This window comes from Oryctolagus cuniculus, chromosome 5 (assembly GCF_051225735.1).
Source record: "Oryctolagus cuniculus isolate XC-2025 breed Fujian yellow rabbit chromosome 5, ASM5122573v1, whole genome shotgun sequence".
NCBI lineage: Eukaryota > Metazoa > Chordata > Mammalia > Lagomorpha > Leporidae > Oryctolagus > Oryctolagus cuniculus.
Genome location: NC_142871.1, coordinates 51367953 through 51395775, shown reverse-complemented (window position 1 = coordinate 51395775; position 27823 = coordinate 51367953). Strand labels below are relative to the sequence as shown.

The window sequence follows — 27823 nt, the reverse complement described above, 5'->3', positions numbered from 1 at the left end:
GGGAGCGGCACACCGCCGGCCGGCTCTTCTGGGGGGCTGCACAGGTGTTCCTTCAGCTACATGTTCCCCTTAGATGTTCCTGGTGCATGCCGTCTCTCTCCTCCTTTATAGTCCTCCTCCGCCAATCCTAACTCGGCTGCCCACACGCCGAGTACGCTGCTCTCCAATCAGGAGCAAGTCCTACAGTTCATCAGTTGAACTGGAGGCAGCTGTGCGGAAGCTGTTTACTTCTCTCCCAGCGCCATATTGTGGGAGAGCAGATGCATAGAATAAGTCCTAATTCGAGTAACTTAGTCTAGTCCGGATTGCTCCCCACAGATCCCCCTTTCTTTTTATTTTTTAGCGTTGATACGCGCCTGTCTTCGGTGTCCCGCGGCACACACTCTGCTCTACTTGCTAGAGTTGCCACAGGTTCTTACAAGTCCTATCAGGCAAACCGAATCCGGGTCCTCTCTTCGCCATGTTGTGAGGAGGTTTTTAGGCGCTGATGCGTGCCTGTGTTCGGTGCCCTGCAGCGCATGCTCTGCTCTGCCTGCAGGGGACTTACAAGACCTATCAGGCAAACCGAATCCAAGCCTTCTCATTGCCGTATTGTGGGGGAGACTTATTAGTGTTGGTTTGTGCCTATCTTCGGTGACCTGCAGCTCATACTCTGGTCGAGCTGCTTGCTGGCGCTTACCGCCTTAATTCAGGCAGACCGAATCCAAGCTTAATATTGTTGTATTGTGGGGAAGCCTTACTAATGTTAATTCGTGCCTGTCTTCGGTGACCTGCGGCGCATAAGCTGCTAGCTGCCCGCAGGTGCTCATCGCCTCACTAATCGGGCAGACCGAATCCAAGCCTTCTAATTGGCATGTTGAGGGGAGGCCTTATTTTTCTCTATTTCTCTATCTCCGGGCATTCCTACCTCTCCCATTTCACTTCTATCTTCCAGCATTCCCATTTCTCTTTTACTTCACTTCCAAACTTCTGTTTCTCTTATCCCTGCGGCTTTCCGGCACCTCGCCCCGCCGGCGGGTTCCCGGCTCTGCGCCGCTTCAGCCCGCGCACCTCTCTCATCTGCGCAGCTTCCCGGCTTTGCGCGGCTCGGCTTCGCGCGCTCCGCGGTCTCCACGCTTAACCCTTTCGCGTCTGAACCACGGCCTACGCCAGCGTTCCCTATCTATTCACGCCCCGTGCTCTCTCTGCACGCGGCGGCTTCCGCGAGTAACACAGCGTAGCTTGCGTCTCCACCACTAGCATTCAATCCAAGTTCCCCGGGCTAGCCTGGCGAATTCAACCCAGCGTACGTCTCCGCCCCACGATTTGGCTTCCCGTCCTTTGCTCCCCGGGCTAATCAGACGGATCCCAATCTGGCTTACGTCTCAGCTTCTGGTTTCAACTTTTCGCCCCCTATTCCCGGGCTAACTTGAGAATCCCAAAGTGGCTTTCGTTTCCGCCTTGGCCTGCCCCCCGCGGCTTCAATTTCCCTAACATTTTTCTCTACCCGGTATGTTTCCCCAAGCTTTCCTCCAACGATATTCCTCCCTCATTTCTCCTGGCCTCTCCCCACAGTCCGCGTCCGAGTCTGTTTGTTCTAGCTTTCACTTTCGCTTTCGACCTTAGAGATTTCTCCCAGCTTCCCCCCGTAGTCCGTATCCGAATCTATGCCTAGGCTTTTGATAGCTTCTTCCGGCACCTTTTTCGTCCGGCTTTTCCCTAGGCTGTTTGCTAGTCTCTCTCCGAAATTTCCCTAGGCTGTTTGCTAGTCTCTCTCTCCGATATTTTCCCAATTCTTCCCGTTTCTTCCCTCCTAAGTTTCATATCCGTCCTAGGTTTCCTATCCGAGTCAGGTTTCCTAACCGTCCTAGGTTTTCTAATCCGAGTCACGGCACCATTATGTCGCTCCCCCTCTTCATGGAGGAACGACACTAAACCCTGCCTAGGCTTCATATCCGAGTCACGGCACCATTATGTCGCTCCCCCTCTTCGTGGAGGAACGACACAGGACCCTGCGCTGTTCTTTCGTCTGCTCGGCCCTCCCCGGGTTTGCTGCTGGTACTTCCCGGGTTGGCTACTATCCCTTCCACCTCCGTGGAAGGGCAGTTCCCCCTGGCCACATTCCCCACTTCCGCAGGGGAGCGGCACACCGCCGGCCGGCTCTTCTGGGGGGCTGCACAGGTGTTCCTTCAGCTACATGTTCCCCTTAGATGTTCCTGGTGCATGCCGTCTCTCTCCTCCTTTATAGTCCTCCTCCGCCAATCCTAACTCGGCTGCCCACACGCCGAGTACGCTGCTCTCCAATCAGGAGCAAGTCCTACAGTTCATCAGTTGAACTGGAGGCAGCTGTGCGGAAGCTGTTTACTTCTCTCCCAGCGCCATATTGTGGGAGAGCAGATGCATAGAATAAGTCCTAATTCGAGTAACTTAGTCTAGTCCGGATTGCTCCCCACAGGCAATTAAAAATAGAGGAGTTGGCAGGGAAGAGGAGATTTTGTGGGAGAAAAAGTCAGGTAGATCCCTATGCAAAAGGAGTAAGGGGATAGTGCCGGGAGGAAGACAGTTGTCTCTGGGAATCTGAAAGAGGGAAAGGTGTACTCATCCAGCCTTACAAATTATACTGAAGAATTGCTACAGACAGAAAACAGAGAAAGATAGTCATCATTATGAAAGAATGTGAAGGGAGAGAATTTCCCAGTAAAAGTACAAAGGAAATCCAAAGCAAATCCAAAGCAAACAATAGGAATATTTACAGAAAAATGGCAAGGCCAAGTCGTTACTTATCAATAGCAACCTTGAATGTAAATGGCCTAAATTCTCCAATTAAAAGACACAGACTGGCTGAATATTTAAAAAATAAGACTAAACTATTTGCTGCCTAAAAGATATATATCTCAAAGAGACAAGCAGACTGAAAGTTATAGGATGGATAGTTCATGCTAACAGAAAGCAAAAGCAAGCAGGTATAGCCATCCTAATATCAGACAAATTAAACTTTAAATAAAAATTGTTAAAATATAGACAAAAAATGGCATTATGAAATGATTAAGGGATCAATTCAACAAGAAGATGGGATTATAATAAATGTATATGCAGAGGCTGGCACTGTGGTATAGCGGGTAAAGCTGCTGCCTGCAGTGCCATATCCCATATGGGCACCAGTTTGCATCCCGGTTGCCCCACTTCCGATTCAGCTCTCTGCTATGGCCTGAGAAAGCAGAAGATGGCTCAAGTCCTTGGGACCCTGCACCCACGTGAGAGACCTGCAAGAAGCTCCTGGCTCCTGGCTCTGGATTGGTGCAGCTCCAGCCATTGTGGCCAATTGGGGAGTGAACCAGAAGATCGAAGACCTCTCTCTCTCCCTCTCCTTCTCTCTCTTTGTAATTCTGCCTTTCAAATAAATAAATAAATAAATCTTTAAAAAATAAATTTATATGCATCTAATCCCAGGGCATCTGGCTATTTAAAATGTTAATGGATCTAAAGGGAGACACAGACTCTAATACAATAAAAAAGGGGATTTTAACACCACACTTTCATCAATGGAATGATCAACTAGACAGAAAATCAACAAAGAAACAAAAAAGCTAAACTATACATTAGGTCAAATGGACCTAACTGATATTTACAAAACCTTTCAACCCACAGTTGAAGAATTATATTCTTTTCATCAGTGCATGAAGCATTCTCTAGGACAAACCATATGCTAGGCCATAAAGCAAGTCTCAGAAAATTCAAAAGTACTGAAATTATATAGAATGCAATTTTTCTGACTTAACAATGAGACGAACCTGGAAATAAACAACTTAAGAATCTCTAGAAGATATGCAAATACATGGACACTGAACAACGTGAACAGTGGGTCACAGGAGAAATGAAAAAGGAAATCAGAAAATTCCTGGATATGACAATACAACATATCAAAACTTATGGGATACAGCAAAAGAAGTTACAGAAGGAATTTTATAGCAGTTGGTGCCTACATCAAGAAATTGGAAAGGTATCAAATAAATGAACTTTCAATGTATCTCAATGACGCAGAAAAACAACAGCAAACCAAACCCAACTTTAGTGGGAGAAAAAAAATAATTAAAATTAGAGAATAAACAAAATTGAAACAAAAAATAATATAAAAGATCAGTGAAATGAAGAACTGGCTTTTTGAAAAAATAAAATTGACACACCATTGGCCCAACCAACCAAAAAATGAATGAATGAATGAATAAATGAATGAATAAATAAATAAAGGTAGAAGACTCAAATCAATAAAATCAGAGATGAAGGCCGGCGCCGTGGCTCACTAGGCTAATCCTCCGCCTAGCGGCGCCGGCACACCGGGTTCTAGTCCCGGTTGGGGCGCCGGATTCTGTCTCGGTTGCCCCTCTTCCAGGCCAGCCCTCTGCTGTGGCCCGGGAGTGCAGTGGAGGATGGCCCAGGTGCTTGGGCCCTGCACCCCATGGGAGACCAGGAAAAGCACCTGGCTCCTGGCATCGGATCAGCGCGGTGCGCCGGCCGCAGCGCGCCGGCCGCGGCGGCCATTGGAGGGTGAACCAACGGCAAAAGGAAGACCTTTCTCTCTGTCTCTCTCTCTCACTGTCCACTCTGCCTGTCAAAAAAAAAAGAAAAAAATCAGAGATGAAAATGGAGATGTTACAATGGACACCACAGAAATGAAAAGAATCATCAGAAATTACTACAAACAGCTCTATGCCTACAAATTGAAAAATCTAGAAGAAATGGATAGTTTCCCAGTCACATACAATCTACCAAAATTGAGTCAGGAAGACACAGAAAACCTAAACAGACCCATAATCAAGGTGGAAATTGAATCAGTAATAATGACCCTCCCAACAAAGAAAAGCCCACAACCAGATGGCTTCACTGCTGAATTCTACCAGACTTTTAAAGAAGAACTAATTCCAATTCTTCTCAAGTTATTCAAAACAACTGAAGGGGAGGGAATGCTCCCAAACTCCTTCCATGAAGCCAGCATCACCTTAATTCCAAAACCAGAAAAAGATGCCATAAAGAGAATGACAGACCAATATAAATGATGAACATAGAGGCAAAAATCCTCAACATAATACCAGTTAATCGAATCCAAAAACACATCAGAAAGATCCTTCATCAGGAACAAGTGGGACTTATCCCTGGTATGCAGGGATAGTTCAACATACCAAAATCACTAAATGTGATAACATCACATTAGCAAATTAAAGAATAAAAACCATATGATTATCTCAATAGATGCAGAGAAAGCATTTGATAAAACACAACATGCTTTCATGATAAAAACCTTAAGCAAATTGGGTATAGAATGAACATTCCTCCACACAATCAAGGCAATTTATGACAAACCCACAGCTGACATAATATTGAATAGGGAAAAGGTGGAAGCATTTCTAAGATCCAGAAACAGACTAGGATGCCCATGTCCACCACTGCTCTTCAATATAGTCCTGGAAGTTTTAACCAGAGTCATTAGATGAGAAAAACAAATCAAAGGGATACAAATTGGAAAGGAGGAAGTCAAATTATCCCTGTTTGCAGATGATATGATTCTACATAATAGGGGAACCAAAAGACTCCACTAAGAGATATAAGAACTCCTGAAAGTGTTTGGTAATGTTGCAAGATATAAAATAAAATTAATGCACAAAAATCAATAGTTTTTTATACATTGACAATGTTATGGCTGCCAAAGAACTTCTAAGATCAGCTCATTCACAATAGCTACAAAAGTTTTAAATACCCTGGGATAAATTTAATCAAAGAGGTGAAAGATTTCTATGATAAAAATTACAAAAGATTAAAGAAATAGAATAAGACACAAAGAATAATGGAAGAATCTTCCATGTGCATGGGTTGGAAGATTTAATATTAAATTGTCTATACTACCAAAAGCAATTTACAGATTCAATGCAATCACAATCACAATACCAACGACATTCTTCTCAGAACTAGAAAAATGCTGCTAAAATTCATATGGAAAACACAAGAGACCCTGAATAGCTAAAGCAATTTATATCACAAAACAAGGCTGGAGGTATCACAATACCAAATTTTAAGACATACTACAAGCAGTTATAATCAAACAGCCTCATACTCGTGCAAAAATAGACATGTAGACCAATGAAACAGAATAGAAACTCCAGACATCAATCCATGCATCTACAACCAACTAATCTTTGACAAAGAAGCTAAAATCAATCCCTGGAGAAAGGACAGTCTCTTTAACAAATTATGCTGAGAAAACTGAATTTCTGTGAGCAGAAATATGAAGCACGATCCCTCCCTTACATTACAAAAATTATCTCAAAATAAAACATGAATCTAAATCCATGACCTGATACTATCAAAATAATAGAAAAAAGCAAACTGGAAGTTCAGAGATATTAACTTCCCCAATGTTGCACTGACAGCAGTACAGCAAAGGTTCAAACCTGGATGTGCTAAGCTCTTACTTCCAAACTGCCTCCATTGTGGGTTGTAACATTTTAGATGTACAACTCCTACTGTCTTAAAAGACTCTATGGATGGTTTAGGTATCTAACTACTTAATCTACCTAATTAAATGATACAAAAAGAAATCTTTACAAAGCTTAGGAATTCTAAAATCCAGAGTTCTTTTATACTGACAGGCTCAATGGTCATCAAGTAATAATGGTATGGGGGAAACACAGTTTGGTGGGGGCACAGAAAAATTCAATGTTTGGGGTAAAAACTGCATGGCATTGAGTTTACTGCCTAAATTATTTTAGCTGTAGAGTTTAGAATCATACTGTTGTGCAACCAGTCCCTAGGACTCTTTTCAACTGGTAAAGTGAAATTCTACACCCATCAAAAAACTCTAGGTTTGTCAAAAACTCCTTTTCCCTTAATTCACATTTAAACTTTCCTACAAATATAGCAGTAATTTTTCTAAACATTGAAAAGTTAAGTAACAGATGATTTTATCAGTATAGGCATTCCAGAAAGTGTCCTGTTTTTGTGATGGTCTCCCACTACTTCCAAATACACTTTGTGGGATGATGCCTATCTTGACTTCTGGCTTTAATCACTAACCCAGATGCTTACACTTCCAAATTCAGCATGAGTTGACAGATGCTATATATTCACAAAATCTTGCCTTTTTCCTCATTGAAACACAGCAAGATTATATTTCCCACCATCCCTTTATAGTGAAGTAGAGCTATAAGTCTGGACAATGGGATGAGGGTAGAAGAACACACACAACTTCTGGATTCCACCCCTAAAAACTTCCTGTGAAATTCTCTGTTGTATTATTAATTTGCCAGTGGAGGACAAAGAGCAGACTCTGGAGTCTGAAAGATCCATGAAAGAGGAGCCTGGGCCCTAAGTGATGGTATAGAACAGAGCACTCTACTCTCATTCCACATCAGACTGGCAGGAGCAAGAAAAACTTTCAGGTTCAAATTATTGCAGGAAATAGATGAGCCTGGGCAAGAATGACCAGTTTTCTGTGTGTGTGTGGGGGGGGGGAGGATTGAAGTGATCAAGCCCTATTTTTTTTAAATTGTTTTTATTTACTTATTTGAGAGGAAGAATTATGGGGTATAGGGAGATAGAAGAAGAGGGGGAGAGAGACAGACAGCTATCTTCCATCCACTATTCACTCCCCAAATGGCCACATCATTTCGAGCTGGGTCAGGCAGAAGCCAGAAGCCTGGAGCTCATCTGGGTCTCCCACATGAGTGGCAGAGGCTCAAGTACTTGGGCCATCTTCCATTGCTTTCCTAGGAGCATTAGAAGGGAGCTGGATGGCAAGTGGAGACAGCAATGACTGGAACTGGTGCTCATATGGGATGCTGGCATCACAGCAGGCAGATTAACCCGCTGAGCCACAACATAGTTCCCATAGGGCTGACAAATTCTCAAAGAGAAATAAAAGACAATAAAGACAGCTCAGAAATTTGAGGATTTGAAGCACTGGAAAAAGAACTGCTTCTAAATTCCACCTGGTAAAAAGCAAGACTGAAAAAGAATTTGAACACAAAGGTCCAATAAATGTTCTCAGTTGTATAAAATGATTTAAAACTAGTTTGCAAGGCCTTGTGGTAGCCAGGCTGAGTAATAAGGCCATACCCACGTCCTTATCAACACCCTACACAACAGAGAGAGGTGGAAGCAACCCAGGTGAAGAAATGGATAAAGAAAATGTGTTCTATATGTACAATGAAAATTATTCAGCCTTCAAAAGAAAGAAAATCCTACAACACAGATAAAGGAGCTCCTCAAGGACATGCATATTAAGTGAAAAAGGGCAAAAAAAAAAAAAGAGAGAAACACTGTATGATTTCACTTACATGAAATATCCAGAGTATTCAAATTCATAGAAACAGGAAGTAAAATGGTAGTTGCCAGAGGTTGGGAGGAAGGGGAAGTGTGGAGTTTTTTTGATGGATGTAGAGTTTCACTTTGCAAGTAGAAAAGAACTCTGGGGACTGGTTGCACAACAGTATGATTCTAAACTGTACAGCTAAAATAATTTAGACAGTACACTTAATGCCATGCAATTTGTATCCCAGACATACAATTTTTCTGTGCCCCCAACAAACTATGTTTCCTCAACATCAAATGCAGTGAGACTGGGGGGTGATTAGGTTTAGATCAGGTTAAATGGGATTAGTGTCACACATACACCTAAGTGAGAATTAACTTCTGCCTGAGTTAAGCCACTGTTTGCCACAGAAGTTAGCTTACCCCAACTGGTACATAGTAAAGTCACTCCATCAAACACCAGACTCTGGCTCTGGCAAAACCTATCTCCACAATGTTTGAGTGATCACCTTGCCAAAGTAATCAGGCTAGAAAACAGCCAGTGATATAGCATTCACATAGCAGTTTCCAAATTTTTTTTTTCTTAAGACTTATTTATTTTATTTGAAAAGTAGACAGAGAGAGAGAAAGACCGAAAGAGATCTTCCATCTACTGTTTCCTCCCCAAATGGTCCTAATGGCCAGGGCTGCACAGGCAAACCTAAGAGCCTGGAACTCCATTCGGGTCTCTCACATGAGTGGCAGGGGCCCCAAGTATTTGGGCCATTATCTGCTGCTTTCCTAGGCACATTAACAGCGAACTGGATTGGAAGTGAAGCAGCCAGGACTTGAGCCACAGTCCAATATGGAATGTCAGCATGAAAAGTGGTAGCTTCACTCACTGTACCATAATACCAGCCCCCTGACTTTTCTATATTTACAGATCCTCAGCTTAAAACAACTATTTAGCATACAAAAAAGGGAGCAAAATAATACTCTACAAAACTATAAATAATCAAACATGTTAATGGTATTCTCACAATCCTTTATCCTCGTCATTTTTTTTTTCAAAGATTTACTTATTTGAAATGCTGAGTGAGAGAGAGAGAGAGAGAGAGAGAGAATCTTTCATCCACTGGTTCACTCTCCAAATGGTTGTAACAGCCAGTCAGACCAAAGCTAGGAGTTTCTTCTGGGTCACCCACATGGGTGCAGGGGTCCAAGTACTTGGTACATCGTTTGCTGCTTTCCCAGGCCACTAGCAGGGAGCTCAATCAGAAGCAGAGCAGCCAGGACTTGAATCAGTGCCCATATGGGATACAGGCACCACAGGTGGAGGTCTAACCTATTACATCACAGTGCCAGCTCCCCGAATCATATTCTTTACAGAATTACAAAATGCAATCCTAAAATTCTTAAGGAATCATAAAAGACCTAGAATAGCCAAATCCATTCTGAACAACAACAAAAAATCAAGCTGGAAGTATCACAATACTTGACATCAAAACATACTATAAAGCTATGGTAATTAAACAGAATGATGTTGGCGTAAAAACAGATACATTTATCAGTGGAACAGAACAGAAAGCCCAGAAACTAATGCACATACATACAACAAACTGATTTTTGACAAAAGTGCTCATACATACAGTGTAGTAAGGCTAATCTCTAAAAATCAAATGGTGCCAGCAAAACTGTATGTGTGTGTGTGTGTGTGTGTGTTTAGAAGAATGAAATTAGATCCATACTGCTCACCATATACAAAAATCAATTCCAGATGGATCAAAGACCTGAGGCCATAAAGTTTCTGGTAAAAAGTAGGAAAAACACCCCAAGACACTGATATAGGAGACAACTTCTTGGACAAGACCCTAAGAGAAAGGGCAAACAAAAGCAAAACTAAACAAATGGGACTATATCAAACTCAGAAACTTTTGCACATCAAAGGAAATGATCGACAAAGTGAAGAGACATCCAACAGAATGGGAAAAAATATTTGCAAACCACTTACCTGACAAAAGATTAATATCCCAAATATATCAGCAACTTAAAATAACTCAACAAAAAAAAACCTACCAATCCAGCTAAAAACTGGGCAATTATACAACTTCAATAGACAGTTCTCAAAAAAAGAAATATAAATGGCCAACAAATATATGAAAAACTGCTCAACATTACTGGCCATAAATTGCTAATCAAAACCACAATGAGTTATCATCTCACCCCTGTAAGAATGGCTAAAATCCAAAACACAGAGAGTGACAATTGCTGGAGACGATGTAGACAAAAGGGAACACTTCCACACTGTTGGTGGGAATGTAAATTAGTGCAGAAAATGTGGAAAACAGTGTAGAGATTTCTTAAAAGACTAGAAGTAGACTTGCCATATGACACAGCAGTCCTACTGGGTATATACCCAAAAGACTTGAACACAACATATCAAAGAGATCCCTGCATCACCATTTGTATAGCAGCACTCTTTACAATAGCCAAAATTTAGAATCAATCAAAGTGTCCATCATCAGATGAGTGGATAAAGAAAATGTGGTATATATATACAATGGAATATTATTCAGCCATTAAAAAATGAAATTCTACTATTTGTAGGAAAATGTACACAAATGGAGGATATCATATTGAGTGAAATAAGCTGGATGCAGAAGGACAACTACTGCATGTTATCTCATATGCGGGAGCTAAAATTTAAAAAAGAAAAAAAGAAACATCTGTGTGTATCAGTATTGCTGCAAATAGAGCTTTTGCAAAGTTTTGCTTTATATCTTTGTCAAACCAATGGTTAAGAATGTTGTACTACTGGGGCCAGCGCTGTGGCATAGTGGGTGGGGCTGCCACCTGTAGGGCCAGCATCCCATATGGATGCTGGTTCTGGTGCCAGCTGCTGCACTTCCAATCCAGCTCTTTGCTATGGCCTGGGAAAGCAGCAGAAGATGGCCCAAGTCCTTGGGCCCCTGCACTTGCGTGGGAGACCTGGAAGAAGCTCCTGGCTCCTGGTTTCAGATTGGTGCAGCTCTGGCCATGCGGCCAGTTGGTGAGCAAACCAGCGGATGGAAGATCTCTCACTCTTTCTCTCTGCCTCTCCTTCTCTCTCTTTGTAATTCTGCCTTTCAAATAAATAAACAAATCTTAAAAAAAAAAAAGAATGTTGTACTACTATAGTTTTAATGATCTGTGTACTTTATAGTACTTTAAAATGTACTACAGATGAGTGAAATGGTCAATTTTCCATTCAATTATTTATAGCCACTGTCTATATTCCTACTAAACTAGTATCTTTTTACTTTTTATTTGTTAAACTTTTTATTCGGTGAAGTGTTAAGTCTTTTTATTGTATGTAAATTTAAAATATGTTATCTCAAAAATGAAAAAAAAAAGGGAGATGAAAAGGGTGGAAAGGAGAGAACAGGAGGAAGGGAGGAAAAGAATATCATTATGGTCTTAAAGTGGTTCTAAAAAGCACACTGAATCTGTTAAAAGCCAATTAAAATTAAAATTTAAAAAACAGAGTACTTAAGCAGGCACAATTTTCATCTATCGACATGACTATAGGGTAGGCACTGAGCCAGGAAGCTGACCTATCTGAATTCTAAGTTGAGAACATCCCTGTAAGAAGAGTATTATTATTTGCATTTTATAGATGAGTTAACTGATGATTACAGATGGTTGTAATCTCCCACAAGGTCAGAAAAGCAGTAATGGAAGCTAGAATTGACTCCAGGTCTCTGATCCCAAAACTTATACTGTTCCTATCATAACTGCAATGACTATTCAACAAAAAAGTTTTACTTCGAATGGAGTGATATTCACTGCCATTGTTATCACTGGAAATTTGTTGTTAGTGATGACAGTGATTCTAAGTTTCAAATAATTTTATTGAGAATTCACAAAAAAAATAATTGCAGAGGGAATATGTTTGCTATCTGAAAAGTGCCTGCTCTTCCTGAGCATTCTTTTTTCAAACCACATTCTCTGTAAGGAAAACATGGAACCTAATATCCAAAAGAGAAGGGATTCAAATTCCGGTTGAATGACTGCTACTGTTTCTAAGGGAAATTTAAATTTTCAGAGTGAGAAATGTTAAATCAGGTCAAAATTTTCAGGCCGACAAGTGTTAGAACCGTTATGTTCAGAAATCAAAGCAGCTAACATGAGACACTTGCCAACACACCATGGTCTAGTCATCCCTAGAAACAGGTCAGAAATAGTTCAGTAAGTTCAGAGGGGCTCACAGTAATGCAAGCTGTCTTATTATAACATAATTAAAAATGTCTCCACTCCATGGATCAAGATGGAGAAATAAAACATAAACCACTGACGAGCATTACCTAATTCTACAGTTATGCAATGTGTAGGAATTCAGTGTCTTTTAAGTTACATGGCAGTAATAAATAGTATAAATGCCTTTATGAATCCAGAAATAGTTATGTAGGGAGAAACAAAACAGAATACTATCAATATCTATGCTAACAGGCAATGAAGAAGACATGGTTTGAGTATAATAACTACAGAAGAACAATAGCCTTTAATTCCTTAAGTTAACTAATCATAGTAATCTTTAAATGAAATGTATATGCTAATATGCTTCAAAATTTAAATATTCTTACATAAATATAAAGAAATTAGAAGGCTAAAATAGCAGTTGCAATCCATCTAACAGTTCAGAAAGGTATTAAACTCTGGATAGTAGCCAAGACAGAAACATTTAAAGAATTTCATGGGGCTGACATCCTGACACAGCCGGTAAGCCTCCCTTCACAACTGCATGTCAAAAATCCAAGCAGGGGCCAGTGCTGTGGCGTAGTGGGCTAACATTCCATCTGCACCCCATGTGGGTACTGGTTTGTATCCCGGACGCCCCTTCCAATCCAGCTTCCTGCTAATGCCTAGGGAAAGTAGAGGAGGATAGCCCAAATGTTAGGTCAGCTGCACCCATATGGGAGACTTCAAAGAAAAAACTAAGGAGAGAGATCCATGGTTGCCATATATGTTAGTCAGCTTTTTGTACCTAGAGTGAAATATTTGACACAGCTTACCTTTATAATATAAAGAAGTCTATTTAACTCAATTTTGGAAGTTCAGAGTCCAAGATTGAGTGACCCCATTGGTTTGGCCTCAGATGGTGGGCAGCAGATGGCAACCCATCATGGCAGGAGTGGAAGAACAAGTATTCAGATCTCAAACAGGAAGCAGAGACTTTGGTGAGGCCAGGCTAACTGCTTTTCTTTTCTACAATTCCACATAAAAGGAATCATAAACAAAGTGGCCTTTTGTGTTGCTTATCTTTGACTTCAAGCAATACTTCTGAGCTTCTTCCAGGTCTCCCATGTGGGTGGCAAGGACCCAAGCACTTGAACCATCTTCGGCTGGTTTTCCCAGGCCAATAGCAGGAAGTTGGATGGGAAGTGGAGCAGCTGGGATAAGAACTAGCACCAATATGTGATGCAAGCATTGACAGGTGGCAGCTTTACTTGCTAGGCCAGCTCTCAAACAATACTTGTAAGATTCATCCATGTTGCTGCACATAACAATACTCTGTTTCTTTATACTGTTAGTAGTATTCTATTGTATGGACCTATCAAAATTTATCTATTTATCAGTTGATAGACTTCTGTGTTGTTTTCAATTTGCGGTGACTATAAATAAAGCTGTTATAAACCATTTGTGTACAGGTTCTTCTTTGCACAACTTTTTTTAAAATGACTATCCTTTCTCTTTGGCATTGTTCTTGAAAATCAATTGTTTATCCTTATGGCAATGTTACACGGCCTTGATTATTGAAGCTTTATAGTAAACCTTTTGGAAGGGGAGAGGGAGTGGGAAAGGGGAGGGATGCGGGTGGGAGAGACGATATGGGGGGAAGCCATTGTAATCCATAAGCTGTACTTTGGAAATTTATATTCATTAAATAAAAGTTAAAAAAAAAACATTATTTTTATTTATTTGAAAGACACAGTTACAGAGAGAGGCAGAGGCAGAGATAGAGATAGAGATAGAGATAGAGATAGAGAGAGAGAGAGAGAGAGAGAGAAAGGGTCTTCCATTTGCTGGTTCACTTCTCAATTGGCCACAACGGCTGGAGTTGCACTGATCTGAAGCCAGGAGCCAGGAGCTTTCTCCAGGTCTCCCACAAAGGTGCAAGGGCCCAAGGACTTAGGCCAACTTCTGCTGCTTTCTCAGGCCACAGCAGAGAGCTGGATTGGAAGTGGAGCAGCTGGGACTTGAACTGATGCCCGTACGGGATGCTGGCACTGCAGGCTGGGGCTTTACCCCACTGCACTACAGTGCCGGCCCCAGTAAATCTTGAAATAAAGTAAGTTCCCCCAATTTTTACTTTTTCAAGTCATTTTGGCTATCCTGTGGCTTTCCACATACAACCTAAAATTACTTTGTAAGTTTCTGCAAAAAATAAATAAATAAATAAATCTAGCAAGCAAGCCTGTTTGGATTTTGACTGTACTGCATTGATTCTATGGATTATGATGGTGCTCAGAAAACAACACTCCAAAGTATAGGTGCTTTGCCATGTTGAACACTTTTGAATAAAGGGAAATTGGAAGGCTGCAGAAGCTGCATTAGAACCAAGAACCTTCTAACCTTGTTTCTTGGCCTCTAGTACAGTGTGTGTGTGTGGGGGGGGCACTCTTTCTGAAATTCTCTACTATGACTAAAGAAATTTCTTCCAAAAGAAATACAATTATCTTCTCTTCAATAACCAGTAAGTCAAGCCGGCGCCGTGGCTCAATAGGCTAATCCTCCACCTTGCGGCGCCGGCACACCGGGTTCTAGTCCCGGTCGGGGCGTCGGATTCTGTCCCGGTTGCCCCTCTTCCAGGCCAGCTCTCTGCTGTGGCCAGGGAGTGCAGTGGAGGATGGCCCAGGTGCTTGGGCCCTGCACCCCATGGGAGACCAGGAAAAGCACCTGGCTCCTGGCTCCTGCCATCGGATCAGCACGGTGCGCCGGCTGCAGCGGCGGCCATAGGAGGGTGAACCAACGGCAAAGGAAGACCTTTCTCTCTCTGTCTCTCTCTCTCACTGTCCACTCTGCCTGTCAAAAAAAAACAAATAAATAAAAAAAAATAAATAAAAAAAAAATAAAATAAAATAAAAAATAACCAGTAAGTCAAACAATAAGGAAATATTAACCGCCAGAGAAGAGAAAGTACTAAAAGTCACTGCTGTGTCCAGACATCTCATCTATTCCTCCAGGAGCAGCGCAAGAGATGACCCAGGACACTTCATCTGCATAGCACACCCATCAGTGTTCACAGTGAAGTTCCACCCTTCACTCATTACCACCTCCCCCAGAACTGAGAAGGACTTTGTTTCAGGCCACTGTTTGTCCTTGGATCCAGTCATTTCCTCTAAAAGCCATTTATCACCCTTCTAAATTGCCTACATGGCCATTTTTTTCCCTCTCCCCTATGAAAATGGGTATTAGATTATTGTACAGCCTTCTATGATACCTTGTGAATGTTAATCAATTTGTATGGATTTTTCTGCTATTAGTCTACAAATACCTGTTAAAATTAGCAGATCTTCAGAGAATGGACAGGAAATATCCATTTGTCCTTACAATTATTTGGGGGGAGATCCTACATCTTAAAAATGTTAAGTCTTCCAATCAACAAAAACAATATATATAATCTCCATTTATTCAGTTCTGATTTAATTTTTTTATCAACACATTACAGCTTGTAGTATAGAAATCTAGAACATATTTTGCTAGACCCCTAAATGCTTCCTATTTGGAAACGCCATTATAAAGGTATATTTTTATTTCAATTTCCAATTAAGCATGCAGAAATAAAATTAATTTTCAAAGCCCCTATAAGATTCACTTATACTAGTTTTTCTTGATTCTTTGGAATTTTCTAAGTAGAAATTCATATTATATAAAACAGATAGTTTTAACTTTTCCCTTTCTGAGCCAAAGGTTTTTTATTTCCAATATTGACCAGAAATTGTAAGGGTGGTCATCCTTGAGTTGTACCTATCTTAAATGGAAAATATTCAGTTTTTCACTATTAAGTATGAGATGCTTTTTGTAGGTTTTTCATAGATACTATTTAAACAGGAAGAGGAAATTCTCTTCTAGGTTGCTGAGAATTTTAACCATGAGTGGGTATTTAATTTTGTCAAATACATTTCCACATATATTGGGATGATTTTATTTGGCTAATATTGTAAATTACATTGAGTGGTTTTTCTCATATTACACCAATCATGAATTCTTAGGATAATAAGGTATTATATTTAAATTACTAAAGTATTGCTAAAAAATTTTATGTCTATGTTCAAGGGGGAAGTTTTAATTTTCTGTAATTTCTTGACAAGGTTTTAGTGTTTTCATAATGTTTTTTTCTCAACTGTACTTTTAACTTACCAATATGCCTTTTTTAGAGGGTAGCACACAGGATGTTTTTAATCTACTGACAAATACGTGACTTTTCATTGTTCATATAATTTATTATTAATATGATTATGGACATAGTTGAATTTAAATATATTACTTTCTAAAACTATGTTTTATTTGTTCTATTTATTCTTTGTTTCCTTCTTCTCTTTCTGCTTTCTTTTGGATTATTTTATGATTCAATTTATACCTCTTATTTTGTAGCAGTTGTTCTACAGGTCACATCTTTAACTTACTATACCCTAATATCAAATAATATTCTACTTCATGTACAGTGTAATAGCATACAACAGTAAATTTTATGTCTTCTATTCTTTTATTTATTTATTTATTTTTTTGACAGAGTGGACAGTGAGAGAGAGAGAGAGAGAGAGAAAGGTCTTCCCTTTTCCATTGGTTCACCTCCCAATGACCACTGCGGCCGGCGCACCATGCTGATCCGTGGCCATGAGCCAGGTGTTTCTCCTGGTCTCCCATGCGGGTGCATGGCCCAAGCACTTGGGCCACCCTCCACTGCAGTCCCGGGCCATAGCAGAGAGCTGGAATGGAGGAGGAGCAACCGAGACAGAATCCGGTACCCCGACCAGGACTAGAACCTGGTGTGCCGGTGCCGCAAGGCAGAGGATTAGCCTATTGAGCCGTGGCGCCAGCCATGTCTTCTATTCTTTAGGCTGTTATTATCATGGATTTTATTTCTGCATTTTATATATATAAACATACACATACACATACCTATCTCCTACAATATATTTTATTGTTATTTTTGTTTTAGATGGTCAATTACCTTTTTTTTTTAAAAGATTTATTTTATTTTTATTTGAAAGAGAGGTAGAGACAGAGGGAGAGGTCTTCTATCCATCCTCTGGTTCACTCCCCAGATGGCTGCAACAGCCAGATCCAAAGGCAGGAGCCAGAAGCTTCTTCTGGATCTCCCACACAGGTGCAGGGGCCCAAGGACTTGGGCCATCTGTTGCTGCTTTCCCAGGCCATAGCAGAGAGCTGGATTGGAAGAGGAGAAGCCAGGACTAGAACTGGTGCCCATATGGGATGCTGGCACTGCAGGCCAGGGCCACAGCGCCAGCCTCAATCAATTACCTTTTAAAGTGATTAAGAATAAGTTTTTATTCTTTTCTGTTTTGCCTTTTTCAAGAACAATCAGTTTTATTTGCCCTTATATTCTATCATTACCAATGTTCTTCATGTCTTTGTGTGTAGAACCAGGCTCTCATTAGGAATTATATTCTTAATGAGTGATAGAGAAAATCAGAAAGAGACCTTCCATCTACTACTTAACTCCCCAAATCCCCAAAACAATCAGGGCTGGGCCAAAGCTAGGAACCAAGAACTCAATCTGGGTCTCCTACATGGATGCCAGGGACTCAGTTCATCATCTGCAGCCTCTCAGGATGCCAGTAGTCAGATGCAGAGGAGCTTGGGGCTTGAATTAGGCAATCCAATATGAATGTCCCGGCAGTGAGTTATCTGCTGTGCCAAAAGTCCAACCCGAAAATTTTTAGTTGTTTGTCTAAAAACAAGTATTTTGTTTTCAGTTTGTGAAAAACATCTCCTAGGTTAACAACTTTTATTCTTTTCAGTCTCATCTTTGTTCTTCTTTATGAAATGTCTCTTTCTTTTTCCCCACTGGGAAGGAATTTTCTCTGTAATTGGATTTTAGGAGCTTGAATATGATGTTCCCAGATGGCGTGCGTGTGCGTGTGCGTGTGTGTGTGATATTCATTCTGCTTGAGGTTCTCAAGGCTCTTTGAATCTGTATTTTGATATAGATATATTTGATATAATTTTATAACATTCTTGACCATCACCTCTTTAAGTATTTCTTATGCCCTTAACGTCTCTTTTCTCACTCTGCCTCTAAATTCTGTGACTCTAATAACATATTTGTTAGATAATCCAGCATCACTCCATATTGCTGAGATATGATTTTATTTATTTCTTCTTAGACTGTTTCATTTTTGGTAATTTCTACAGACTTGTAAATTGACTTTCTTCAGTAGGGTCCACTCTGCTCATAAGTCTGAAATATGTCATCACTAAGTCTGGTCCTATCAACCGTTGTTATATACTAAAAACTTACTTTCCCTCCCTCCCTTCATCCTATTTTCCTTTTCTTCTCTGTCTCCCCACCTGTGTGTGTGTGTGTGTGTGTGTGTGTATCTGTCTGTCTGTCTTGTACTTTCCAACTGAATGCCAGGTTTTGTGAAAGAACAGTAGAGACTAAGATAAGCGACATTTACACACAGAAAAGGACACATCCTTCTGAACTGGAAATCAACATTGTTGCTGCTACCTTTAACCTTATTATACAAGACTTTAAATCAGCTCCCCAGATTCCCTGTACTTTGCATTACCTCTTAGCTACTGTGTATAAATGGATCTCACAGAATCTATATACACCAGTGTCTGCCTAGCTCCTAAGTACTTTCCCCCTACAACTATTTGAAGACACAGCAGTCCTGTGCTCAATCAGTTGACTTCACACTGATAATAACAGTAGGCTGAGGTGGTTTTAACCATGTTGTTTGCTTGGATGACTGGTAGCCTATTTGGTAGCCAACCTTTGTAGCTAGATAAATTTCCTTTAACCACTTCAGAGCCTGTGTATTTTTTTACGAATCAGGTCAAGTTTCTTTCCCTATTGGTCATGTGTAGCCAGAGACTGACATAATCCAATAGTGAGCTTCCTTGTGTCACAACAAGTACTTCCACACACACTGCCATATATTTTTATTACTTAGTTTTTCAGTGCTGTGATCAGCTTTCCATTATTATATATAAGGAGAATGGTACGGAAAGCAGAAAATAATATTTTTTCTTTTTTATTCTTTCAAGATTACTAACACAGTAATATGCCCAGAGTACACAATGTTTACTGAATGACAGAATGAATGAACTTCTACACTGAAAACTCTCCCTTAATCTTCTCCATTAGATAAGTCAACCTACATTTATACTTTATTTTCCCTTTTTTTGTCCTAATAATATAGTTTAATTTCCTCACATTTATCTATGGTCTAATAAGGAAAAATTTTAATGGACGTCTTGAAGGATGATAACCAATAATCTCTTAGAGGACCAAATATACTTTTCAATTGAACAATGTTCACATTTCCCAATATGTTGATCCTTAAAAATTTTTAAGGAAAATGGAATAAAAAGATAATATGCAAAATCCATGAAATATTTGAAGATTTCCTCATACATTAATCTGTTTCCACAGAAGTCACAAAAAAAAAAAAAAACCTCTTACCCAGCCTTAGCAACGCTTATGGTTTGTTGCTCCATTGCTTCATGGATACTGGTTCTGTCATGCTCTTTGAGGCTATTAAATTCATCGATACAGCAAAGGCCAGCATCGGCAAGCACCAACGCCCCTGCCTCCAAATTCCATTCTCCGGAGTCTTTTACAGCAGTTACAGTCAGACCTGAGGAAATAAGCAAGCTACGTCAGCTTTTATTTCCAAAGCATACCTCGTATCTGTACAAAGAAGGAAATGCCTTTAGAGAAAAGGGCACAGAGTAAAGGATTTTTATCTGCAGTCTACCAAGAATGTATGACATCAGTACAGTTACTTCAGGTGTTCAGTCCTGGAGGCCTTAGAAGCTTTTCATGTTTTGAAAATCTAAAATGTGTTACTCAGTATTTTGTAGCAATCAGAAGTCTTCCATGTTTTTTATCTTTACTTGTAGGTCCCCTGACTGTTCAAGCTTCTGGAGGAACCAACAGATCTCCAGAGAATTTATGACAAGAGATCCTGTACTCTGTGTTGTTTCCATAGAAAGGCTTAATAATTGAGACTAGTAATTACTGTCAGAATATGGAAATTAAAAATTTCCCCCAAAGGATTAGGCAGGGGAGTCACTACATTTGTCTTGTGGATTTTGATTCATCTCTATGTCAGTTAATAAAGCAGAATAGTCAGAAGATTTTGGAGTTAACTAGACTTGATTTAAATCCTGGATGTGTCATTCTGAGCGCTGAATTTGAGGCAAGTTTTCTAACACATATATACACTTTGATGTACTCATCTTAAAAGAGGGTAACAACAGAAAATACCTTATGGATAGACAGGTGTTTGGCACAGCAGTTAAGATGCTGCTTGGGACGCCTGCATCTTACCAGAGTGTCTGGCTCAAGTCCTGCAACATGCCCAATTTCAGCTGATGCAGACTCTGGGAGGCAGCTGTGATGGCTCAAGTGCTTGAGTCCTTGTGACTCAATGATTGAGTTCCTGGCTCCCAGCTTCAGTATGGCCCAGTCCTGGCTATCATAGCCATTTGGAGAGTGAGCCAGTGGATGGGAGCTCTGTTTTACTCTCTGCCTCTCAAAATGCATCTTAAAAAATTTATCAATGTAATTCACTGTATCAGTAAACTGAAGAAGATATATTAGAGCAATTACGTTTTGCATTTATCCAAAGGAGCTGAAGACTTATAGCTGCCCCAAAACTTGCTCATAGGTGTTTAAAGGAATTTTATTCATAGTAGCCCAAACTGGAAGCCACCAACTTGTCCTTCAGTAAGTAAAGGGAAAAATAAGCTGTAATATATTGGATAACAAAATATCATTTGATGCTAAAAAGAGGTGACCGACCAAGCCATGAAAACACATGGAACAACCTTAAAGACATTACTAAGTAAAAGGAGTCAATCTGATTCCAAAAATATTACATTCTTGAAAAGGTAAAACTATGGAGACAATAAAAAAGATCAGTGTTTGCGAGGGGTTCACATGGGGGGCAAGAGGAAGAGCACAAAGGTAGTAAAACTATTCTGCAAAATATTGTAATGGTAGACACATGTCATTATGTATTTGTGATAACCCACAGAATATATAGCACCAAGAGTGAGCCCTAGAGCAAATTATGGACTTTAAAAATGAGATGTCAACATAGAAACTGCAATTCAAAATTACACATCCTGAAGTATGGCTAATATTTAAAAATCTGACAAGGCAAGTATTAGCAAGGTTGTGGACAAAGTAAACTCATAGTACTGCTAATGGGAGTAGTAACTCCCACAACTGCCTTGGAAAGGAGTTTGACAATAACGACAAGTTACAGGTACAAACGCTCATTTACCTCAGAAATGCCACTGCTAGTTCCTTCCCTACAGGGACCTGTGATCAGAGGAGACAGATATGCACAAGAATGCTCAAAATAAAATTTTTCATAATGGTTAAACCTGCAAATAACTGAAAAGCCCATCAACAGTAGAACCAATAAACTCGTATATTGATTCTATGGAATAAACCATAACAATGAAAACTTAAATACAGCTTTATACAATATGATGAAATATTAATGCATAATACAAAGCAATATGTCTATTAAAACTCAGTAATTTCATTAATGTCAAGTTAACAAAAAAGGCAAAACCAAATTAGTGTTAACAGACACATCCTCCAGGAGACACTTTGCTAGCTTTAAGGATGAAATGAAATGACACTAAGACAGTAACTCAAATCCATGTGAAAAATCAAAATAAAGAATAGTATATACATCACTATGAAAGACAGATAAAAGCAATTTTGTTTGCAATTCTTTTCTTCTCTAATTTAAAATAATAGTATATAAGCAAAAGCCACAAAATGATTTTATTGGTCAATAATGTATAAAGAATGGCTTCCTGGCCTTTGGCTAAGATCAAGTGATCAAGTATAATAATGTATAGAGAAGTAATCTGTAAAATAATGGCACAAAGGAAAATGGAGAGCACAGAATTATACTGTAATCAATTTTTCATGTTGGTAGTGATCTCAATGAGGTTGTAATAAATTAAGATATTAATAATAACCCTCAAGGCAACCACTGAGGAAGTAACTCAAGTTATACAATGAAAGAAAGGGGGTGGGCTTTCTGGCACAGCAGGTTAAGCCTCCACTTGCAACACCAACATCGTATATTAGAGTAGCAGTTTCAGTCCCAGCTACTCAGCTTCTGATTCAGCACCCTGCTAATGTGCAGGGGAGGCAGCAGACAGCAGTTCAAGACTTGAGTCCTTGCCACCCACATGGAAGACCTGGATGGAGTTCTTGACTCCTGGCTTTGGTTTGGACTAGACACTGCTGTTGTGTCCATTTGAGGAGTGGGCCCATCAATGGAAGATCTGTTTCTCCTTTGCTGTCACTCTGCTTTTCAAATAAATGAGTATTTAAAAAAGAAAAAAAGGTATAAAAATGATACACTAGAAAGTACATATAAAGGTAGCAGTAATTGAGGAATATAGGAATAAGTAGATATAAGTTATGTAGATAACAAAGAAGAAAATGACCTACATAAACACTACCTTATCAGTAGTAGTTACATTAGATATAAATAAACAGTTTGATAAAAAGGCAGAGAATGGGGTAGGAGGGATGGAGTTGGGGGTGGTGGTGCTGTGGCATAGCAGGCTAAGCCGCTGCCTCTGGTGCCAGCATCCCATATTGGCACCAGTTCCTGTCCCAGCTGCTCCTCTTCCAATACAGCTTTCTACCATGGCCTGGGAAGGCACTGGGAGATGGCCCCAGTCCTTAGGCTAAGTAGAAGACTCCTGTATCCATATGGGGGGCCTGGAAGAAGCTCCTGGCTTCTGAAAGGCCCAGCTATGGCCATTACAGCCATTTGGGGAGTGATCTAGCAGATGGAAGAGCTTTGTCTGTCTCTCCCTCTCTGTAACTCTACCTCTCAACTAAATAAATAAACAAAATCTTTATTTAAAAAAAAAAAAAGGCAGAGAAGGTAAAATGGATTTAAAAAAAAAAATGACCCAGAGCCGGCGCTGTGGCATAGCTGGGAAAGCTGCTGCCTGCAGTGCCGGCACCCCATGTGGCAGCTGGTTCAAGTCCTGGCTGCTCCACTTCTGATCCAGCTCTCTGCTATGGCCTGGGAAAGCAGTAGAAGATGGCCCAAGTCCTTGGGCCCCTGCACCCACGTGGGAGACCCAGAAGAAGCTCCTGGCTTCTAGCTTTGGATAGGCGCAGCTCTGGCCATTGCGGTCATCTGGGGAGTGAACCAGTAGATGGAAGACCTCTCTCTCTCTGCCTCTCCTTCTCTGTGTAATTCTTTCAAGTAAATAAATAAATTCTAAAAAAAAATGACCCAACTATATATATGCTGTTTGCAAGAGAAACATTTCAGCTTTAAAGAACAAATAAGGCTGGCACCACGGCTCACTTGGCTAATCCTCCGCCGTGGCGCCGGCACCCTGGGTTCTAGTCCTGGTCGGGGCGCCGGATTCTGTCCCGGTTGCTCCTCCTCCAGTCCAGCTCTCTGCTGTGGCCCGGGAGGGCAGTGGAGGATGGCCCAAGTGCTAGGGCCCTGCACCTGGCTCCTGGCTTCAGATCGGTGCAGTGCACTGGCCACAGCACATCGGCCGTAGAGGCCATTTGGGGGGTGAACCAATGGAAAAAAGGAAGACTTTTCTCTCAGTCTCTCTCTAATTCTGCCTGTCAAAAAAAAAAAAAAACAACAAACAAACAAACAAACAAAACAACACAACAAATAGATTGAGAGTGAAAGGTGATAAAGAATATTTCAGTCACACAAAAACCATAAGAATCTTTGCTAAAATCAGATGAAATGCTTGAATACAATCTGAAAAATACAATAATGCAAGAATGGCACTCACAAGCAAGGATACAGTAGCACCAGTTTCTGCACTAATTAGCATCTAGAACAATGTTATGGAGAAACTGTTGAGATAAATCCAGGTTGGAGTCCAGGATTCAAGGAAAATTTACCAGATCAAATGCAATGGTAAGAAGAGAAGCAGCAAAGCTTTAGTTTAATAGAAAACATAAAAGCTACCAGCAGAGGAAGGGGCTGGTGGAGTGGAATCAAGCTGCCAAGGTCTGGCAGCCTAAGGGTATTTGTAAGTTTGTAACCGGTCAGCTCCAAAGAGCAAACTTAGTGGTTATACATAAGCTATTGTGAAAGCAGACCCAGTTCTAAATGGAATTTCTAACTTGTTTTTGTGGAACCCTAACTTGTAGTCCTTTGGCAAGTATTGTTACAACCTGACTTGTATCCTGTTTTGTTCAGTGTGTAGAGAACTGTAGTATGTACATGTTGGCAGGGAAGTGTGAGACGGCATTAGAGGTCTGATCTAAGATGGAGTTCGTCTGGCTTGCTTCTAGTCCTGGGCTCCCTCCCTCACCAGGAGTCAGCAAACTGTGCTCTTCTGGCAAAATCTAGCTCAGAGCTGTTTTTGTAAATATGACTTTACTGGAACACAGTCAAGCTAATTTGTTTACATATTGTCTGTGGCTTCTTTTACATTACAATGGTGGAGTTAGGTAGCTATAACAGACATTACTGTATGGCAATCAAAACCTAAAATAATTAGGTCAAATGCCTGCCCCTGAAACTTAATTATTTAAACAAAGCCATTTATAGACTCTGGAAATTATCCTAAGGGCATAGGGTAAATGAAAAAAAAGCACTTATTAAAAAAGTTTAACTTGGTAAGAAAGCAGGAATCTATGACAGTTAAAACACAACCCATTTCTTCCCTTGCTCTTCTCCCCCACTTTAGCTGGATGGAAGCTGTACTCTAGATGGGTGTGGGTCCACAGGACAGATTCCCTCGTATCTCAGCTCTTAGCCAAAAGAAGAAATAACACCAGGCTGGGCAGACAGCATTTCTCATCCTCTCTAAGGTACAGAAGTCAATTCTTGGTGAGTATGGACAAGAAGTTGAAGACATTTCCTTCGTCAATCCAATCCCACCTCACAGGGCATAGGGATTATCTTAGATGTGACAGGCCCAAAATAGCAGGAACCCCAATTACTGCTGATTTGGGTCACTTACAGGGTGAGAGATCTACACACGGAAAGAGAGCAGAGAGGACCATTCCTATCCAGGACCTGCAGTAGTGGCTCAGAGGCTGGGGTAGGCAGTCCACAGAAACAGAGAACTTCAAAGCTCTGCCCAAAGAAACTGATTTTATTTGGAACAGAGAGCAGGAAATTTCAAGCTTATTGAAGATTTTGGCAAAGTAATAAAAGAAGGCTGGTAGTTCTCTGATAGCCATAAGCTGAATTAGACGATGGCTAGTTTATCATAGACAATCAGGATCAGAACAAACCTCAAATACTAGATTCGAAAAGAGCCCCTGCCCAAATTACATTGGACCAGACTGTAAAGCATTTATGGCCCAGGGTGCTGTCAAAAACAATAAAATAATCAGCAATTAGTGGAGTCTAACAGCTCAGTATGACACCAAACAGGACAGACAGCTTGACAGAGAGATCAAGGGGAGACAAAGTCCTGCTAAAACCACTATCACCCTAGGATTGTCTATATATAAGCAAAAGGCTGTCCCTCTAAGGAGTAACTTCAGAAATTTCACACTGCAACAAGACACAGAGTTCACTAAAAAAGAGTCTAGCCAAATTATTATATAAATAAACACCCCCCCCAAATAAAAAAGATATAAACAACAAAAACAAACCCTGAAGAGGGGGAGGATGACTAATGAAAATAACTGGTACAATACCTAGTTTGAAACAAAAAATTTATGTGGCAGGGAAATATGCAGGAAATTGTGGTCTACACACTGGGAAAAAAGCAGGCAACAGAAATTGGTAAGTCCTAGATCTCAGACTTAATAGGCAAAATCGTCAAAGTAGCCATTATGAATATATTCAAACTAAAGGAAACAAAAGTAAATAAAGGCATGAGGACAATGTTTCAACAAGTAGAGAACAATAATAAAGAGATTTAAATGATAAAAAGGAACCAATTGGAAATTTGGATTTCAAATGTATAACCAGAATGAAAAGTTCACTATAGAAGGATCAAAGAGTACACCTGAACTAGCAGAAGAGTCAGCAATCTGCAAGATACATTGTTACAAATTATGTAACCCAAGCAAAAGAGGGAAATCCAGGCATGATCAAAAAAAAAAAAAAAAAAGTCTCAGGAATGTTGCAAACCTTTGTGGGATCAATATACACAAAGAGAGAATCAGAGAGAGAAGCTAAAAAGAGGAGAAACAAATGTTGGAAAACAAAGGCTGAAAATTCCCTAAATTTGATGAAAAGCATTAGTTTTCACATCCAAGAAATTTAACTCCAAGTAGGACAAATGTGAAGAAATCCACAAAACATAGTAAAAACACTAAAAACAGCCGGCGCCGCGGCTCACTAGGCTAATCCTCCGCCTAGCGGCGCCGGCACACCGGGTTCTAGTCCCGGTTGGGGCGCCGGATTCTGTCCCGGTTGCCCCTCTTCCAGGCCAGCTCTCTGCTGTGGCCAGGGAGTGCAGTGGAGGATGGCCCAGGTGCTTGGGCCCTGCACCCCATGGGAGACCAGGAAAAGCACCTGGCTCCTGGCTCCTGCCATCGGATCAGCGCGGTGCGCTGGCCGCAGCGCACCGGCTGTGGCGGCCATTGGAGGGTGAACCAACGGCAAAGGAAGACCTTTCTCTCTGTCTGTCTCTCTCACTGTCCACTCTGCCTGTCAAAAAAAAAAAAAAAAAAAAAAAAAAACACTAAAAACAAAATAAATACAAAAGGAGCAAGGAAAGAAAATATGTCTATTAGAAGAAGCTCCAACACAATTAGGAACTAAGTTCTCATAGCAGGTAAAGCTGCCCCCTGCAGTGCCGCATCCCATATGCGCGCTGGTTTGAGTCCTGGCTACTCCACTTCTGATCCAGCTCTCTGCTATGGCCTGAGAAAGCAGTAGGAGATGGCCCAAGTCCTTGGGCCCTTGCACCCATGTGGGAGACCCAGAGGAAGCTCCTGGCTCGTGGCTTCGGATCAGCGCAGCTCTGCAGCCACTTGGAGAGTAAACAAGCAGATGGAAGACCTCTCTCTCTCTCTCTGCCTCTCCTTCTCTGTGTAACTCTTTCAAATAAATAAAGAAATCTTAAAAAAAAAAAAAAGAAGAAGAAGAAGAAGGAGAAGGGGCCAGAAGCCACAAAAGGACATATTCAAAGAGCTGAAAAAAAAATCCTGAATGAGGAATCTTATATTCACAAAACTTTCAACAGTGAAGGCAAGGGAACTGGGATAGTGGCGTAGCAGGTTAGGCCTCCACCTGTGATGCCAGCATCTCATATGGGTGGCTCTACTTCCAATGGCCTGAGAAAGCAGCAAAAGATGGCCCAAATCCTTGGGCCCTGCACC

The 27823-nt window shown here is 40.7% G+C and overlaps 1 protein-coding gene across 1 annotated transcript in view; it reads right to left on the bottom strand.

The window, feature by feature from the left end:
* The window catches only part of LOC100340330 (DNA helicase MCM9), a 55312-nt gene that overhangs the window by 12889 nt on the left and 14600 nt on the right, over nt 1–27823 (bottom strand). Inside the window, exon 2 of the mRNA XM_089333720.1 lies at nt 19958–20132. Coding sequence (XP_089189846.1) covers nt 19958–19992 — 35 coding nt within the window. The 5' untranslated portion in view covers nt 19993–20132. The remainder of the gene's footprint in view (nt 1–19957; nt 20133–27823) is intronic.